A 19,894-nucleotide genomic window follows, 5' to 3' on the forward strand; every position below is an offset into this window, starting at 1 on the left:
TCAAAGAATTTAAGGTTGAAATTTGGCATGATTGGTTGTTTGAGGTTTTGGTTTCATGTGATGTGGTCTGATCGGGTGTTTGGAGTGTGAAAAGTGGGTTAGAGAGAGGTCCGAGCAAAAATTGAGTGCTGACAGACGTATATTAGTATCGGTGAACTTTTCCTTTCCTTTGAACTTTGAATGCAAAGAATGTTGTTCTAAATTATGAATTCTGAAAATGATCAAATATCCATTTTGACCCCATATATGAGAGTTTTTGTTTGTCTTTTTAGAGGTATTTGGAAAACAAAAAGTTGTACGATGGCACTTTAAGATATAAGAGATAAGAGGAAACGATCAACCATTTTTCTTTTAAAGTTAAAAGATTCCTCTTAAGAGATAAGAGTTAAAAGGAAACAAACAGGCCCTAATACTTGTTGCTTTACATGGTTTTAAGATTCCTCTTAAGATAAGAGTTTACTGCCAAGAGTCACGTTCATATCCAACCAAATTAACTCTCATAACCACACAACCGGGACCAACATTGAGTGGTGGCCCTTTCAATGCTCTTTTGTGATATCATGAATCATGTTTCTATGGAATTTTATCAATCTCTCCACCTCAAAAATCAAATTTGCGATTCACCTATGGTTTTCAAAACCGGACCGGATGGTTGGACCGGAAAAATTGGGACCAATTAGGTGATCGGTTCAGTTTTCTCCAAAACCGTTGATTTTGATCAGCGAATCGCTGAATCGGGCGGTTAATTGTTCGAATTATTCGAAACATTCAAACAATTTAACCGTTTTTTATTTTTTCAAATTTTTTTTTGTCAGGACGAGCGTTCAATTCGAACAATCGAACCGCTTGACCCGATAACCGGACCCCTGACCGGTTTGGTCACCGGGTCGGTTTAAAAAACCATGGATTCACCTTGTACGAAAACTGAAATACGCACCAAATCCAGTTTTTATTTTCAACTCCACCCCGTACATAATATCATATAAAAAATTACGAAAATGTCCCAATGGACACCGACTGCGTCGAGAGGCCATCGTCTTCCTCTTTTTCTTTCTCGGAGTTGCGTAATTTCTTACCCGAGCAGGGGAAGCCGTCTCCATCATCGTTTTACGATGCCTCCCCCACACATGAGGTAAAAAATGCAGCTGACATGTTCTATCCACAATCCGAATCAGCCAGCGGAACCAGTGATTCTATGATCTTCCCCTCTTATGCCGCCGCCGCCAGCTGGGGTGCTTCTATCAATGGCCACCACCGGCGTAGCTGTTCCGTCACTGACGTCTTGGTCAATTTGTTTTTCAAAAATATATTTTTCAGAAGAGCCCACCAAAGAGGCCCGTAGGGGAATCTGAGCAGCTCTTGGCATTGCTCCACGATGTCTAACTTTCCAGAAGAGCCCACCAAAGAGGCCCGTAGGGGAATCAGGTAAGCCATGAAGGAACCGGCAGCTGGTTCCGTTCTTGCAGTAGCCCCTAGCAAAGTAAAGGCATGGCTTCCACCCAAACCCAGCCCCAGCATCGGAGACCAAGACGTCAGTGACGGAACAGCTACGCCGGTGGTGGCCATTGATAGAAGCTCCCCAGCTGGCGGCGGCGGCATAAGAGGGGAAGATCATAGAATCACTGGTTCCGCTGGCTGATTCGGATTGTGGATAGAACATGTCAGCTGCATTTTTGAGCTCATGTGTGAGGGAGGCATCGTAAAACGATAATGGAGACGGCTTCCCGGGTAAGAAATTACGCAACTCCGAGAAAGAAAAAGAGGAAGACGATGGCCTCTCGACGCAGTCGGTGTCCATTGGGACATTTTCGTAATTTTTTATATGATATTATGTACGGGGTGGAGTTGAAAATAAAAACTGATTTATAAACTGGATTTGGTGAGTATTTCAGTTTTCGTGTTAATCGCAAATTCGATTCGGAGAGATAAGTAAAATTCCCCAATTTTTTTATGAAAGGGTAAAAATGATTTTTTCACAAAATTCAGGGTTGTCAAAGCCAATAATCTGAATGGTTTTGTTTTAGTTAAAACAATACAGAAAACCATTTGCATTGTCAAACACCTCTTTAATTTGTAGGATGAGCAATCTGAGTTGTCAAAAGCTTCCTAATTGATGTGGAGCCCAAACCTATTACAATAATGGGCCGGCTCATATTAACATCAATGAATTAAGCGCCACGGAGACTTTTAACTTAAGTCTCAAAATGGGGAAGAAACAAACATTTAGGTCTGGTGGGTTGTGATGTGGGGTGATTTGGCTCCGACCTAGTAGACGAAGGACACTTGGATGTGATTTGCTAGTAGACCTCGGTGGGCCAAGCCACCTTGGGTATCTTGGGGACCCAGAAAATGGCCGAGGTTTGAGTAGCTTAGGATTGCCTAACCTACCGAGGTAACACATCAGATTTCTAGAAGCTTGTCAGCTATTTCTAAGCCCTTCAGGATCATGCTGCACGACCGTAGGCCTTATCCTCATCCCGCCCAAATCAAAGGGACACAATAAGTCTTATCGGCTAGCATGTTACCATCTTCTGGAGCAAAATGAACTCCTACGACTCGCGCCGAGGATCTCAAAAGTGTTTCGTGAGACCCACGACAACCCATTTATATAAGGGTATCAACACTTGAGACCCAAGTACCCGCAATTTAGGGCATTCTAGCTCTCATACTCACTTGCTTTCAGCTCACAACCAACCCAGTACTAACTTAAGCATCGGAGTGACCACACAGGGTCATCCGCCCCAGGTACTCTGAGCTTTGTTTCTTTGCAGTTCGACCGACCAGCTAAGCATTGGCATCCAAGCTGCCCTCTAGCTAGGAGCATCCAGATCATGCACCATCAATTGGTGCCGTCTATGGAAACCGACAAGAAAGTCAAGTGCTTTACCTCTTCCATATATCTTAATACTTCATCAATGGCATCTACCAACAACATCGGAAAGAGCATTGATATGATCGTCTCTGGGGACAGAAACAGACCTCTGTCAGACAAGAGTTCGCCACGGTCTGCATCGGCTAGTTCACCATTCCCCTCACCATCCTAGGGGTTCCAAAAACTCAAACTCAGCAATTGTTCTACACCCAGCCGTTTCATGCTCTGCTACCTTAGGTGAGTACCACCTTCTCAGTCCCAAAGCCCTCATCGGTTCCTCCTAGGGTTGGGCATCAGCAGTTTGACGAGCCGGTCCAAAGCGTTCGAGTTATGTAGCTCCAGATGCAACAAATCCATTGGTTTCAGCAGTACCAACAGCATCAACAACAGTTTCCACCACTCCAAAACCAAAATCAACATTAGTAGAATGTGCACCGATCCCCTCCCTGTGGTGTTGGGACATCTCAGATCCCAGTCCCTCCTCGGGTTCGGACCCCACCTCGTGATCGAGCGGCAAGTCAGCGCACACCACCACCTTTCTAGGTCTAGACCCCACCTCGGGACCGAGTAGCAGGTTAGCACACACCCTGACCTTCCCAGGTGGAGAACCAGAAAGAACGGCTCGAGAACATCCACCAGTCTAGGACTGACTAGCAGCAACACTTAAGGCATGAAAACCGCAACCCCTAAGTCAGCAATTGGGCAAGAGGTGTAGGCTCACACCGAGACCCCTCAGTCCCCTGCAACGATCAGCATCAAGTTCATGCCCATGAGGATGCGAGCAACAAGAACCAACTCCCGCCTCGTGATAGTATTTGAGAATGGGAGTGTCCCAGAGTTGAGGTGTCGAACAACACTGAAGTGAACAACACCAACAATGAGGCAGCGAAGAAGCAGCACCATCACAGAGCGCACCGAGCATCAGTGAGGAGCAGCCCACCGAGAAGCAAACCTCCGACGGAGGAAGTGAGCTCAATAGATGCATAGCTAACTTCTGTATTGTTAAGCCAACCCTCCCCCCCTTAACATCAGAAATTCTTTCAACCCCAAGGCTGCAAGGATTCAAGATACCCGCGCTGGAGGCCTACAATGGGAAGTCTGACCCCAATGACCTCGTCAATGCTTTCTAGTCCCTGATGTTGCTCAATGAAGCAGACGAAGCAAGCCTGTGCGTGGCTTTCTCTACCACATTCATAGGTTCGACCAGTCTATGGTATAGGAACCTAGCATCGGGTTCAATCAAGAGTTGGCAGCAGTTCACAGACCTATTTACTGCTCATTTCATCACAAGTAAGAAATGCCTGAAATCTGCAGTGAGCCTTCTGAATGTTGTCCAGGGGGAGAATGAGTCAATCAGGGGCTACGCCAGGCAATTCAATGAAGAATGCTTACAAATGCTTGACCTCGACCCAGCCGTGCATCTCACCACAAATCAGAAGGGAGTTCGCCATGCCAAATTCTCATGGCACCTCGAGGTGAACCCTCCAAAGACAATGGAGAAGTTCCTCGGAGATCTCGACAAGTTCATGCAAATGGAAGAAGCCCTCGAGTCCAAGACGAAGCCCCAACAAAGTGAGAAGGGGAATAGAGAAGATGAAGGTACGAATAGCAGCAAGCATCGGCAACAGAAGAGAAAGTCGCCAAAGCAAAGTAAGTCCCCACACAAGAGAAGTAAGTCCCCAAGAAGGTCATCACCTCGGGGTTCTAGGTCAGGTGGGCGATCTAGAACCCCTCCAATCCAGAGGTCTAGCTACACCCCCCTTAACACAAAGTTAGGAGAAATTCTGATGGCAATCAAGGATATTGGTTATGTCGAATGGCCACCCAGGATGTGAAGAGATCTAGCAACCAGAAATCCAAGCGCTTATTGCCATTTTCATTGTGACGTTGGGCACAACACAGAAGGTTAAAAGAATCTCAAGGACGAGATCAAAGAGTTGATTTTCCATGGATACTTGAAAATGTTTATCAAGCATGAGGACAAGGAGACGGCAGACTAATAGGTCGACTAGCGAAGAGAAGCTCTTGAATTGAGCAGGAGGAACAACCAGCAACCACCTTGGCAATTGCTACCACCAGAGGACAGGTCAATCTGCAGGGTGATCAATATGATCATCGGTGGGTCCATTGTTGTGTGGTGCAGCACAGCAACAGGAAAAGCTTTAGTTCGGGAGCTTGAGCATGAAGTAGAGAACCCGCCAAAATGGCCTTGGGTGGAGGAGGCAATTAACTTCGCTGATGACAGTGCGCACGGGATTCAATATTTGCACAATGATGCCCTTATAGTCAAGCTTGTGATCAACAACTTCGAGGTAAAGCGGGTGCTAGTAGACTCTAAGAGTTTGGCTGGCACCCTATTCCTAGAAGCAATTTACAAGTTACAGTTGGAGCACAAGGATCCGAAGACAACAAGTACGCCCTTACTCAGGTTTAGCGGCGACGTGGTGAGACCCAACTTGTTGCGCTTCGAGCACACGTTCTTAGTGGTCGCGACTTCGTCCCCCTATAACGCTATTCTAGGTTGGCCCATCTTGCACGCCCTATGTGCGGTGGTGTCGACCTACTACTTATCCATGAAGTTCTTGACAAGCTGTGGAGTGAGGGTAGTACAGGGCGGTCAACTTGAGTCTCGTAAGTGCTACGTAGCCGCGCTGAAGGGCAACACAAAGTTGGTGGACGACATCAAACTAGAGCCACCCCTTGAGCACACAGAAGAGCGAGTTGCCCCAATAGAGGAGACGATCCAGGTCCCGGTCTCAGATGCCGAGCTGACGAAGACCCTCTAGATCGACGCTCTGCTAAGTGAACCACTTTGGTCACAACTAGTAAGTTTCTTACTTAGTAACTTAGATGTTTTTGCTTGGTCCGCGGTAGAAATGCCCGGCATTGGCCCTAGTATAATAACTCACAAACTTAATGTGGACCCCTTTAGTCAAGCCAATTAGACAAAGAAAACGAAACCTCACCCCCGAAGCGGTGGAGGGTAGTTGATGAGCAGGTTGGGAAGCTCCTCGCAGCAGACTTCGTTAAGGAGGTCCAATACCCAAGATGGATGGCCAACCCAATACTGGTGAAGAAGTTCAATGGAAAGTGGTACATGTGCATCGACTACACTGACCTCAATAGGGCCTACCCGAAGGACTGCTTCCCCCTTCCTAGAATAGATCGCCTGGGAGATGTGACATCGGGGCATGAATTGTTGAGCTTCATGGGCGCTACTTCAGCTATAACCAGATTAGGATGGACTTAGCCAATCAGGAGAAGACTTTATTTGTAACCGAACAAGGGCTATACTATTATAAAGTCATGCCCTTCGAACTGAAAAATGTTGGAGCGACCTTCTAGCACCTTGTAAATAAAGTTTTTTGAACCATTGATTGCCAATAAAATGAGTGTTATATAGATGACATGGTCGTAAAGACCCAGTATTCAAATTCTTTAATCGATGATTTAAACTATATTTTCCAAATTCTAAGGAAGTTTAACATGAAGCTCAATCCGAACAAGTGTGACTTCGAGGTCATGTCGGGCAAATTCCTTGGTTATGTAGTGAACCTATGTGGCATTGAGGCCAACCTGAATAAAATAAAGGCCATATTATATATGAGACCACCTTGGAAAATAAAGGAAGTATAAAGGTTAATTGATCGGGTGACCGCCCTAAGCCGGTTTATGTCTAAGTCGGCGGGTCAATGTCTATCCTTCTTCAAGGCAATTAAAAAGAATGAGGACTTCGAATGGTCTGAGGAGTGTTAGCTCGCATTTGATGAGCTAAAGAAATACCTGAGTACACCATCGGTTTTAACTCGACCTGAAGAAGGAGATGAGCTGAAGCTATACCTCTCTATGAGTGACGAGGTGGTTAGCCCGGTACTAATTAGAGAAGTAGACCAAGTTCAATGGCCCATCTACTATGTGAGCAAAGTTTTGTCGGCTGCCGAGACAAGATACCCCGACATCGAGAAGCTGGTCTACGCCCTAGGCATTGCATATCGGAAGCTACGCCCACATTTTCAAGCTCGCACGATCGTCGTCCTCACCAATAGACCCTTGAAGAATGTCCTACAGAAGCTCGAGGTCTTAGGAAGATTAATGAAGTGGGCCATCGGGTTGAGCAAGTACAACATCCGGTTCAAGCTATGCCCAGTGATTAAAGCCCAAGTCTTGGCAGATTTTGTCCTGAAATGCACGATCAGCATGCCAGCCACTGAGGTGGTTGAGGCGGCTAGCACGTCGAAGGCGTCGACCAGTGCGACACTAGTTCCGATTTGGGAAACCCCAGCCTAGGATGAGGAGCCCTGGATCCTCCATGTTGTCGACTCGTCTAATCAGCGAGGAAGTGGTGCCAGACTCATACTATACGGGCCGAGCGAGGTGAAGCTAGAGTACGCTCTCTGGTTCGATTTTGAGTTATCAAACAATGAGGCAGAGTCCGAGGCGTTGATAGCCAGGCTGAACTTGGCGAAGGAGATCGACGCGAAGCACACCGTAGTATGCAATGATTCCTAGTTGGTCGTAAACCAAGTAAATGGTGACTACGAGGCTCAGGAACCCGTCATGATGGCTTATTTGGCCAAAGTAAGGGAACTTCTGCCCTCCTTCCTCTCCTGGTTTATCCGACAAGTGAAAGAATGGTAGGATCCATCTAATGGACACCAAAATGGTTGCAGAATGGGTGGGCGAATTTCAAAAAATTTCCTACCTTCTTCCAACTAGGAATCGTATTACCTAAATTTAGAATACCATATTCAAGGATCTTACTTGAACCATAATCGAACCAGATCTGAACCAAAAGGTAAAAGGGAGGAATATACTTGATCCGGAGAAGCAGTATCTCCCAAAGTTGGTGTTCATGCCCAAAGAAGAAACCAAGATCCGCTCATGCTGAAGATGACACAGTTGTGGATGGAACGGAACTAGCAGGGTGCGCCCTACACACTGGATCCTTCGCAAGAATCCTCTGGAAACCCTGAACACCGAATCTTCTTCAGTCTTTCCTACAAGACTGATGTCAAGAACTAATTTCTTGACTTCCTATTGCTGCAAAGAACGAATCTTGCAAGAGGGAATGGCGGCGACAGGAGGAGAAATCCAGGGACGAAGATGGCTGAACTGCTTCTCTTCTCTCTGGAGTAGGAATGAGATCTAATCTCAATTCGCAGGGAGTTTTCTTTCACACAAACCCTGGTTCGAATTCTGATATGTTTCTGTTGGGTTTCTCCTCTTTTCTTCTTGATTAAGAAACCTACTAATTAGGAGTTATCCCAATCCAAATCTGTATTTGGATAGGGGATTATCTTAATCCTATCTGCAGATTAAGTTAGTTTACTCCTGATCTTATCAGGAGGTTACCAGATTCAAATCTAATTTGAATTTGGTCTCCTGGAGTGGATAAGGTTAAAGGCCCAATCCTTTTACTAACATTAATCTCAGATTCGCCCCATAGATGGGTGATCATATCAGCCCAGCTCGAAATGGGCTTTTGGCCCATTATATGTTCAGTGTTTAACTAGTTTCCAATCTACTGCCCAGTTGGGCTTCTTTGTATGGCGTGGGACCCAAGCATTGATCTACACACCAGCCACATGGGTTCGGCCCAGCCTTTAATACAAGGCCCAGCCGAATTCACTGAAAAACTCAGTAAACCCCTGAGCCCATCATATGGACCCTATGGGCCCAACACTTACATTAAGTGGTCACTGGGCCAATCCATCTTATAAAAACCTAGGGACTGTGGGCAGGTGCAAGATTAGCCCATCAGGTACTATCCTAAATGGTTTTACACTTAACCTCTCAGCCCTTAATGATCAAGCACTGCCCGACAAGAGAGGACCTCTCCCTCGGCTGCAAGGAACAATGCCGCACTCTCCACTCACATGGATCCCGGGAATTAAAATCATTTGCAAACAATTCGAAATCGTACATATATATATAAATATATTAATTTTGCAAAACAAAATTCCAACGATTGAAATCAACTGCCGGCAGTTTGGTTTCCATCAGAGAGAGTGCATTCCCGATCATTACCCTTTGACCGACAAATGGGCTGATCCTGTCACTATGATCACCCACTTAGATGAATTATCAGACTGTCCCAACATACCCAGGTTTTGATCCCCATCTAAGGATCTCACTGATTGGCATATCAAAGACAGCCCGATCCGACACCTAGTGAAATGTCATAATCGAGTCTAGGGGTCAGGTGTAACTTTCCAATTTTGCCCATCTGTCTCCAAGGTCCAGGGCAATACTGGAAATCTGGTCCGGTTCAAGGATTCAAGTAATCCCATACTACATGTGCCTCGGGTCTTACCCTGGTGGCTGAGACAGGCCATCCCAACACTTGGTGGCACACTAGTATCAGCCTTGGCAGGATAAATCTCCCCAGACTTATCCAACGGTTGTGAATATTTAAAACTAACATGAGTCTCTATAAGTGTCCAATTTTAGGTTTTTACACAGAATTAAACCAAACAACATGAATCAAACATGCAATTTTATTTATTTCCACTGAATAACAAAAGTACATCAAATCGGATTGAAGCTAAGGGCATACAAAACTGTCTAACAGCTCCCACTTGCACTTAGGTCCAATCTGGTACAAGCCGGAGTCCCATACTTTCCACGTGTTTCTCAAACACCTTCTGTGTCAGTGGCTTAGTCAATTGGTTTGCCACATCATCTGTAAAGGTGATGAAATACATGTGTTGATTCCGTGTCCTAACACTCAGGGGACCACATACATCAGTATGTATTAGGTCAAGTGTGCCTACAGATCTTTCAGGCTTACCGTCGAATGGCCGCTTAGACATCTTACCTTGAAGGCAAGGTTCACAAGTGGGAAGATTTTCTACGATTAGAAAATCCAAAGAACCATCCTTTACCAGCCTTGTGATTCGGTCAACACCGATATAGCCAAGTCAGTAATGCCATAGGCACGTGGGATTTACTGTATCACAATTCCTTTTCTTGGGATTTTTGACCGACGTAGTTTCGATTAAGTTAGATTCTAGAGAAGGATGTAGAACATAGAGACCGTTCTCCAGTTCCCCGCATGCGATGAATTTGTTATTCCGTTTAACAGTAATCATATTACTAAAATAAACAATATATCCATCAGCACAGTTTAGAAACAGAAATTAAATTTCTTCTCAAGTTCTATACATAAAGACAATCTTTAAGCACAAGTACTCCTTCTCTAAAAACTAATTCTACGGTTCCTATTGCCGCAGCTGCAACACTTGCAGTTGTTCCCAAAAATAGTGTCACTTCGCCTTCACTCAATCTTCTGCTAACTTTGAACCCCTGCAGTGAGTTACACGCATGAGTTGAAGCCCCGGAGTCAACACACCAGGACACAGAAGTAACTAACATATTAGTTTCTATGACACAAGTTTCGATGTTACCTTTCTTAGATTCCAGGTAGGCAGGACAATTCCTCTTCTAGTGTCCGGTCTGCTTGCAGAAGTGATAGACATCAAATGCCTTGTTCTTCTTCTACTTCTTAGGTTTGGTAGCTTTCTTTTGGGGCTTCTTTGCCTTTCTCTTTTTCTTGCCCGATTTGTTAGCTTCGGCAAGCATAACCACAGGCTCATCCTTCTTGAGTAGATCCTCGGCTCTCTGCAACATATTGCTGAGTTCCTGGACGCTGACATTCAGCTTATTCATATTGTAGTTCATTGTGAACGCATTGAAGGAAGAGGGCAAAGAATTTAGGATGGCATCCACTTGCGTGCCAAGATCTAGCCCGGATCTAAGAGCTTCTAGTTTGTTAATGTATCCCATCATCCGAAGACAATGGTCATGAACTTTCTGCCCTTTGGACATCTGCACGATCATGAACAATTTCAGGACCTTCTGTCGAGTAGAACGGTTCTGCTCTTCATACATTGTTCTTAGACTGTCCAATATGTCCTTGGCTAGTTCGATCTGATCGAACTGCCTCTGTATTGAGTTGTCTAATGAGGCAATGACAAAGCAGCGGGCTAGGGAGTTCTTATCCTCCCAATCTTGGTAGTCCCTCCTACGGGCCTCAGAAGCCCTATCACCCGGACGTTCCGGGGTAGGATTTTTCACCACCTTGTCTAACTTTTCGGAAGTTAGGACCAGCATAAGATTTCTGTACCAGTCGGCATGGTTTGGGCCCTTAAGCTTGTTATCGTCTAGAAGCTTTGCAAATTGACCGTTTGCCATTTTCTGATAAAACAACAAAGACGTTAGTCCACAACCTTAGTTTGATTCATGTTACCTACATAGATATGGATTTTAATCTATGTTCCATTCCCATTTGTTCATCTCTGAGATTTCCCTCCTTTCTCAGTGACGGAGACGACAAAATGTCTCTAGAAATGTAGAAAATCACATGGGGTGCGTGAAGCCAACTGTTTCAGCTGCATAACCCCACCACCTTTCTGTGACGGATCATATCCACTCATCAAATGAGTTTCCCTTTTTGGCCTCTGTCAGACAAGGTTCAGAGTCATTTTCAGGTAAACCTTTCTGTCCAGTGAGTGCTTACCCATCATATTCAGGTTACGCCAAGGTACCGTGAGAGATTTCCCATTTTCTGGTGAAGCCCCTCCCACATTGGTCTATGACGCCCCTATCATCTTATGAAACACTCTGACAGATCCAACAGCAAATGGATAGCCCAATTTTATGGTGCGTTTCCTCATTACTGAAGGACCCATCATTGTGCTAATGATGGAAGGCCTTTAGAGAGTCCATCATATGGATCTCCCTATTGCATGCGTTCATATTTGCTAGAGGGAACGAAATTACGCCCTAGTTCTAATTTAGGTCAAACCAGAGTGGCTCCCACTGACTTTCATAAAGTCAGATTTCTGGTGGGCCTTAATCAGCTAGGGGTTCCGTACGCATCCCTTTTCAGGGTTGTGGGGCCCACCAAGCAAAGAAGGGTCATCTAATGACCTTAAGGGACACCATGGCAATGATGTGCATTCAGCCATGGTGTGCGCAAGAGCCACTAACGAGTCTTCTTGGGCCAAGTGCTTATGGCTCATGGTCGCAACACATCAAACATCCAAACATCACATGTAAAGGAGGAATTGATCCAATCAATTAACTGCTGTAAAGCCCATCAAATAGCCCATTTAAAATCTAAATCATTAACAATTAATGTCTACTAGGTGTATGGGCTGAATCACAGTTAGCAGTTCGGCCCATACAGCTTATCTCACAATAATGGGCTTTTGCAGTTTTAACCCTTTAAAACTGGGCTTTACAGGTGGGCTGAATTAATCCCTATTATTGAACATCAGATTTGGAACAGCAAGTGTGAGAAATATGGACTGAAAAACAGTCCCCTTTGAAACCCAGATTCGGTCCAAACAGTTTTGGTCCAATCTAGTCCGAAAAGGTCCAAAACTGATTTTCAATTCAAGAATTAATTCATGAAAGATCTGAAATTAATAATCTTGAATTTTAAACAATCACAAATCAATTATGGACTGTTCACACCACCTGCAAAGCAGAGGTTAATCACCAATGTTGCAGTTTCACAAACTGCAAATCGCAGGAAGCGATTTCTCCATCTGCAAATCTCCAGCGCCGCCATCTTCTTCCTTCTTCTTTAATCAAGAAAATAAATAACAGAAATCCTATTTCTATTAATTAATTACATTCTTGATCAAATCCTATACATTCAGTCTAGAAAATAAAAAAAATTATTTACAGACCGAATTGAATGAAATAAATAAATAGAAAGGAAAAAAGGGTGCGCAGAACATCTGCGCCAAATCTGCACTGCGATCTCCAGGTTCGAACAGTCCATTAAATCAAAATAAATAAAGTACAATACAAAATAAATTTTGGATTTAACAAAATTAATTTCAGATCAATTGCCCTTGACAAGAAACCATTTCTTGAAAAAAAAGAAAGCAATTTGCGCAAATCTTGGAAGAACAACTTCTATCCATCTGCGCAGGGTCAGATCTGATTTTCTTTTGATTCAAGATTCGAACCTGTGGCTCTGATACCACTGAAAGAATGGTAGGATCCATCTAATGGATGCCAAAAAGGTTGTGGAATGGGTGGGCGAATTTCAAAAAATTTCCTACTTTCTTCCAACTGGAAATCGTATTCCCTAAATTTAGAATACCATATTCAAGGATCTTACTTGAACCATAATCGAACCAGATCTGAACCAAAAGGTAAAAGGGAGGAATATACCTGATCCGGAGAAGCAGTATCTCCCAAAGTTGGTGTTCACGCCCAAAGAAGAAACCAAGATCCGCTCCTACTGAAGATGACACAGCTGTGGATGGAACGGAACCAGCAGGGTGCGTCCTACACACTGGATCCTTCGCAAGAATCCTTTGGAAACCCTGAACACCAAATCTTCTTCAGTCTTTCCTGCAAGACTGATGTCAAGAACTGATTTCTTGACTTCCTATTGCTGCAAAGATCGAATCTTGCAAGAGGGAATGGCGGCGGCAGGAGGAGAAATCCAGGGACGAAGATGGCTGAACTGCTTCTCTTCTCTCTGGAGTAGGAATGAGATCTAATCTCAATTCGCAGGGAGTTTTCTTTCACACAAACCCTGGTTCGAATTCTGATATGTTTCTGTTGGGTTTCTCCTCTTTTCTTCTTGATTAAGAAACCTCCTAATTAGGAGTTATCCCAATCCAAATCTGTATTTGGATAGGGGATTATCTTAATCCTATCTGCAGATTAAGTTAGTTTACTCCTGATCTTATCAGGAGGTTACCAGATTCAAATCTAATTTGAATTTGGTCTCCTGGAGTGGATAAGGTTAAAGGCCCAATCCTTTTACTAACATTAATCTCAGATTCGCCCCATAGATGGGTGATCATATCAGCCCAGCTCGAAATGGGCTTTTGGCCCATTATATGTTCAGTGTTTAACTAGTTTCCAATCTGCTACCCAGTTGGGCTTCTTTGTATGGCGTGGGACCCAAGCATTGATCTACACACCAGCCACATGGGTTCGGCCCAGCCTTTAATACAAGGCCCAGCCGAATTCACTGAAAAACTCAATAAACCCCTGAGCCCATCATATGGACCCTATGGGCCCAACACTTATATTAAGTGGTCCCTAGGCCAAGCCATCTTATAAAAACCTAGGGACTGTGGACAGGTGCAAGATTAGCCCATCAGGTACTATCCTAAATGGTCTTACACTTAACCTCTCAGCCCTTAATGATCAAGCACTGCCCGACAAGAGAGGAACTCTCCCTCGGCTCCAAGGAACAATGCCGCACTCTCCACTCACATGGATCCCGGGAATTAAAACCATTTGCAAACAATTCGAAACCGTACATATATATATATAAATATATTAATTTTGCAAAACAAAATTCCAACAATTGAAATCAACTGCCGGTAGTTTGGTTTCCATCAGAGAGTGCATTCCCGATCATTACCCTTTGTCCGAAAAAGAGGCTGATCCTGTCACTATGATCACCCACTCAGATGAATTCTCAGACTGTCCCAACATACCCAGGTTTTGATCCCCATTTAAGGATCTCACTGATTGGCATATCAAAGACAGCCTGATCCGACACCTAGTGAAATGTCATAATCGAGTCTAGGGGTCAGGTGTAACTTTCCAATTTTGCCCATCTGTCTCTAAGGTCTAGGGCAATACTGGAAATCTGGTCCGGTTGAAGGATTCAAGTAATCCCATACTGCATGTGCCTCGGGTTTTACCCTGGTGGGTGAGACAGGCCATCCCAACACTTGGTGGCACACCAGTATCAGCCTTGGCAAGATAAATCTCCCCAGACTTATCCAACGGCTGTGAATATTTAAAACTAACACGAGTCTCTATAAGTGTCCAGTTTTAGGATTTTACACAGAATTAAACCAAACAACATGAATCAAACATGCAATTTTATTTATTTCCACTAAATAACAAAAGTACTTCAAATCGGATTGAAGCTAAGGGCATACAAAACTGTCTAACAACAAGTACCGTGGTCGGAGAATGCCAAGGTCGGCACATTATCAAAGTTAGCAAGCACAAGTGACAACATGATGACGGTGTACATAGAAGACCTTCCTAGACCCAACCTTCTTGGGGGGCAAAAGAGGTCGCTCCCGTATTGCAAGCAGAACCAAGTTGGTCTATGGCGACTAGGTACTCCACTACTTGCGTTGCTTGCGGCCTTTAGAAGTAGATCAGGTACTCCACGAGATCCATGAAGGTCTCTGTGGAGGACACCTGGGGAGTAGGGTGCTCACCCAAAAAACATTAAGGCAAGGGTAGTATTGGCCCACCATGAAAGCGGATGCACTCGAGCTCGTCAAAATATGCAACAATTGCTAGAGGCACACCAACATCCTCCTTCAACCTATAACCAAAGTAAAGTATCTAACTAGCCCGTGGCCTTTCGCCCAGTAGAGGATAGATATTCTCGGTCCATTCTCACCAGCAACTAGGTAGAGAAGGTTTCTGGTCATGACAGTGGATTACTTCACGATGTGGGTGGAAGCCGAGCCCCTGATGACGATCACAACCTGGAGTGCATAGAATTTTTTTTCTGGAAGAACATAGTCTGCCACTTTGGACTACCTAAAGTGTTGATATCAAACATTGGGAAGCAGTTCGAGGATATCAAGTTCTAGAACTAGTGTGCCGAGATGGGGATCTAATAGAATTTCACATTGGAAGCACACCCTCAAGCGAACGGACATGCCGAAGTGGAGAATAGGGCCATACTCCACAGATTGAAAGCTCGCTTAGCACGAGCTAAAGGTTTATGAATAGACGAATTTCCCAGTGTCCTTTGGGCCTACAGAATGACCGTCAAGACCACAATAGGTGAGACGTCGTTTAATTTGACATACGGAGTGGAGGCCGTAATCCCAACTGAGATCGAAGTACCAACCCTACGACGAGAGGCATACGACAAAGAGGCTAATGATGATGAACTGTGGACAAACTTTGACTTGATTGAGGAAGTACGTGACCTAGCCTACATCTAGATTGCGGCCTACCAACAGTAGGGAGCTTGGTACTACAACGCTTGAGTCAAGAGACGTCAGTTTTGAGTTGGCAACTTGGTACTCCGCAAGGTGATGGTACCTGAGCCTGGCATAGGTAAGCTCGAACCGAACTGGGAGGGTCCGTATAGAGTGAGACGGGTTTTTGGTGAAGGCACACACGAGCTTGAGACACTGGAAGGGAAGCAAATACCCCGCGCTTAGAACACTGACAACTTGAAGAGGTACTATCTATGGGATCGAGAGTCAAACATCCGCAAGAATTCACTAAGTCCAGAAGACCACCGAGCTGGTCAAGGCATGCACTAGAGAGTGGACTACAAGTCGCTCCCAAGGCCTAAGGGCTAAGGTGTCGAGCTAATACCCACTAAGTCCAGAAGACCATTGAGCTGGTCAGGGTGCGCATTGAAGAGTGGACTATGAGTCGCTTCCAAGGCCTAAGGGCCAAGGTGCCGAGCTAATAAGAGATCTCGACACTAAATAAGACCTAGTCACCTCTTCAGCATGGGCAACATAAGACCCAGTCACTTCTTCGGAATTTAGCCTCATTGGTGTGTAGATTGGTCGGGCACATACCCTATGGTGCCTGCTCACTTCAGACACATTGACTTCGAGTTATTCCAAATCATGCCTTGCTCATCAGTTTGGCACCTCGGGATAATCTACACAGAAATTTTGGACGATATGTGATACACACAATGAGAAAAGAAAGTATTGCCTTACTTTATAATCAAAATGTTGTTCTTGTACATGCAAAAAAAAAAAATCTACTGAACCAAGCTTAGAGGCTTGGTATATGTTCTATGTACACTGGGGGTCCAAGAAAAGAGGCAAGTTTCAGTTATGATGGGGCTCTTCGTCCCTGCCTTCAATAGCATCTCTCAGTTCATCTTCCGTAGTGACTCCAACGGCGCCTACCTCATCGGTCTCCCTAGTAACCTAGCTACATGACTTCTCTACCATTCCCTCAACGGAGTTGTCATCGCTCTCCTCTTCGGAATGAGGGTCCTCCTCCTAGGATCGGAGTACCATCTCGGTGGTAACCCCGATAGTAGTGACGTCCTTGAGGTCGAGTTGAGGGAAGGTCTACCTAGTAAGCCAGTGGCACAACTTGAAGCCCTTTCTAAAGGCCTTGGTTGCGACTTCGCCTTGGAAACTGTCGTACTCTGAAGAACTTTTATAAAACTCAACAGCTCGCATTTTGGCATCTTTAATCTCCTGAGCATGGACCTCTTCGTGATGGCTGAGTTGTTTCTTCGTTTCTTTGACTTCGGTCTCAAACTCCAAAATTCATCTCTTTTTTGGCTTCACATCGCCCTCGAGCTTCTAGATGTGACTCACCGCCTTCACCAACTTGCTTTCAGCCACCATTGCCCTCTCATTGGAGGCGGATGCCTTAGCCTCAACAGCCTACACCTTGGTGTAATGCAGCTCGGCTTGCTTGAGGAAGGAATGAATCATGGAGTTCATCTGCAAGAAAGGAGAAGATGATGAGTCTAAGTATAGAGAAATGAAAAATGAAAGAGTTCAGTGCGGAGATTGGAGAGGCATACCACCATGAGATGACCTAGGGCCTTAGTGGCTAGTTGATCGGGTGACAGTTTGGCATACTTCAGCACCTTGTCGGGGAAGATGACCTCTTTGCTCTTTGCGATGGCCACCCGAGCATTGAAGATACCTTGGTTCTCCTCGGGGTTTGGCAAGGAGCCACCGACCTTGGGACAATTGGGTTGAGATTCAAGAGCTTGGACCATCTCGGGCTTGCAGGGCATCGATCTCGCTCCCTGGCCTTCTTCAACCAGGTCGATGACCGGGACCCTTTCCCTGGCAGGAGCAGCAGGATCAGCCAGGATCTCAGGTTCAGGTACCACCTCCTAGGGGACATCACGGACAACCTTCCTCTTCTTCCCCTTCTTCATGTTCGAGAACAACCTAGTGATCGAGACATCCGACATGGTGCCTGCAAGAAAAAAAAAATGATAAGTAAACCAAAGTAACAAAGCAAAAAGATTAAGTGTGTGCATACCGAAGTGGAGACCTACTCGAGCTTAGCCCCACGTCGACTAGTTTCTCCTCGGCTAGAAAATCCTTCAAACTTAACCTAAGCTTCGCCTAGGACTAGATTTCCTTCTTCACTTCCTTGTCTAGCTTGATGTCGAGGTCACTGATCGCCGTCCTCCACTGTATCAGAAACGGCCACCCCCCAACCACAGTGACGACGAAGTAGCTTCTCTTCTAGGCCGAGACTTTATTGGAGTAATCAAACAAGATTTGTACCTAGGTCGGGGGTCAGGTAGTAACTTTGTTTTTTCGGACGAGGGAACACTAGTGGGATTCTTCTTAATTGAACAAATCGAGATGAAGATGTCTAAGGTTAAAGGTCTTCCGTAGTCGTGAAAAAGGGAGATGAGGCCTACAATGGTATGAACCGAATTCAGGTAGAGTTGGTCTATGGTGATGTTGAAAAATTTGATGACTTTGACAATAAAGGGATGGAGTGGGAAGCGCAGCCTGACAGTCAATTGCTCTTCGAATACGATCTCATCGCGATCATGGTCCCAAGGGTACCCTTCTAATGGAATGCTCCAACCATGGTCCTCAGGGAACTTATAATATGTCAGTAACACTTGGAGCCTCTCCGCCGTTATCACAAAAGGATCAAAGCAATCTGGCCCCAACTTCCGAGAAAGACGCAAAGTAGAGGCTTCCTTCCTAGAGACCTCTCGCTCCTAAGTTGAAGTGTCCATTTCGGATGGGCTAGATCCAGAATGGTGTGACGAGGTGCTTGCCTCGATAGGACCGGACTCAACTGAGGTACCCACATCGGCCTCAGTTGACTCACTACTCATATCAAACAAACTACCAGTGCTAGAGCTAGACATTCCGAACTGAAGAAAAAAGAAGGCAAGGAACAAAAGCAACTTACCTAAAGACAGTAAAAAGGGGGTGGATTCGAGCACAAAGGTAGGTAACACCGACCTGGGAACAAACGTGCGACCTCAGGACCACGAGCACACAATTTACGGTGAGGTAAAAGGGACCCCAAGGTCCCTATTTATAGCCGCTGTAGCCGATCTTGAACGGTCTGGATCAACGCGATCCAATGGCTCTCATGGAAACTAGCTTCATGCCTCTTGAGGTCAAAATTGGTTGAGTGTACATTTTGAGGTCTGCGGAGTTAAGTAACCCATGCGACGTCCGCGTGTCCCCGGCATGCGATTTGGTTTCCTAATCAAGCTGGATGGGTCATTGTGGTCAAACCGTTGCGCCGATCATCAACCGGGAGGAAAATCGGGCCAAATCCACTAGAGCTCATCATGAACTCCCTGCGCCAAGTTGGGACCCCTGGCATGGGGAGTGGGGGCAATTGATGAGGGGTGATTTGGCCCCAACCTAGTAAACGAAGGACACATGGATGCGACCTGCCAGCTAGACCGAGATTCAGCACGTGCCGCCATCTCAATGCCACCTGCCACCTCGGTGGGCTAAGCTACCTCGGGTGTCTCGGGGACCTTAGCAATGATTGAGGTTCGAGTAACTCGGGACCTAACCTATCGAGGTGACACACATCAGATTTCTAGAAGCCTACCAACTGTCTCTGAGCCCTTCGGGATCATGCCACACAACCGTAGGCCTTATCCTCATTCCGCCCGAATCGGACGAATGCGATAAGCCTTATCAGCTAGCACGTTACCCACCTTCTAAAGCGGAACGGACTCCTACGGCTCACGTTGAGGATCACGGAAGTGTTTCATGAGACCCACGACAACCCAATTATATAAGGGTATCAAAACCTGGGACCCAGGTATGCACAATTTAGTGCATTCTAGCTCTCATAATCATTTGCTTTCAACTCACAACCAACCCAGTACTAACTTAAGCATCGAAGTGACCACACCGGGTCATTCACCCCAGGTACTCTGAGCTGAAAGAAAGTGAGTACCCAGGGAAGTTGCACTCAATTTCCCCGGCAACCCCGGGAAGGCCCTAACAACCCCAGGCGCACTCACATTCCCTGGAAACCCTAGAAAGGCCC

At 45.5% G+C, this 19,894-nt stretch overlaps 1 protein-coding gene across 1 annotated transcript; it reads left to right on the forward strand.

The window, feature by feature from the left end:
* Nucleotides 1-4,008: 4,008 nt before the first annotated feature.
* Nucleotides 4,009-5,658, forward strand: LOC148803815 (uncharacterized). The gene is made up of 2 exons (XM_088897922.1): nt 4,009-4,522; nt 5,021-5,658. Exons 1-2 carry the CDS (start codon nt 4,009-4,011, stop codon nt 5,656-5,658), a joined length of 1,152 nt encoding a protein of 383 aa, XP_088754048.1.
* The last annotated feature ends 14,236 nt before the right edge of the window (nt 5,659-19,894 follow it).

The sequence above is a fragment of the Nelumbo nucifera genome, chromosome 1 (genome assembly GCF_055504915.1).
Source record: "Nelumbo nucifera cultivar China Antique chromosome 1, China Antique-T2T, whole genome shotgun sequence".
In the NCBI taxonomy this organism is placed as follows: Eukaryota; Viridiplantae; Streptophyta; class Magnoliopsida; order Proteales; family Nelumbonaceae; genus Nelumbo; species Nelumbo nucifera.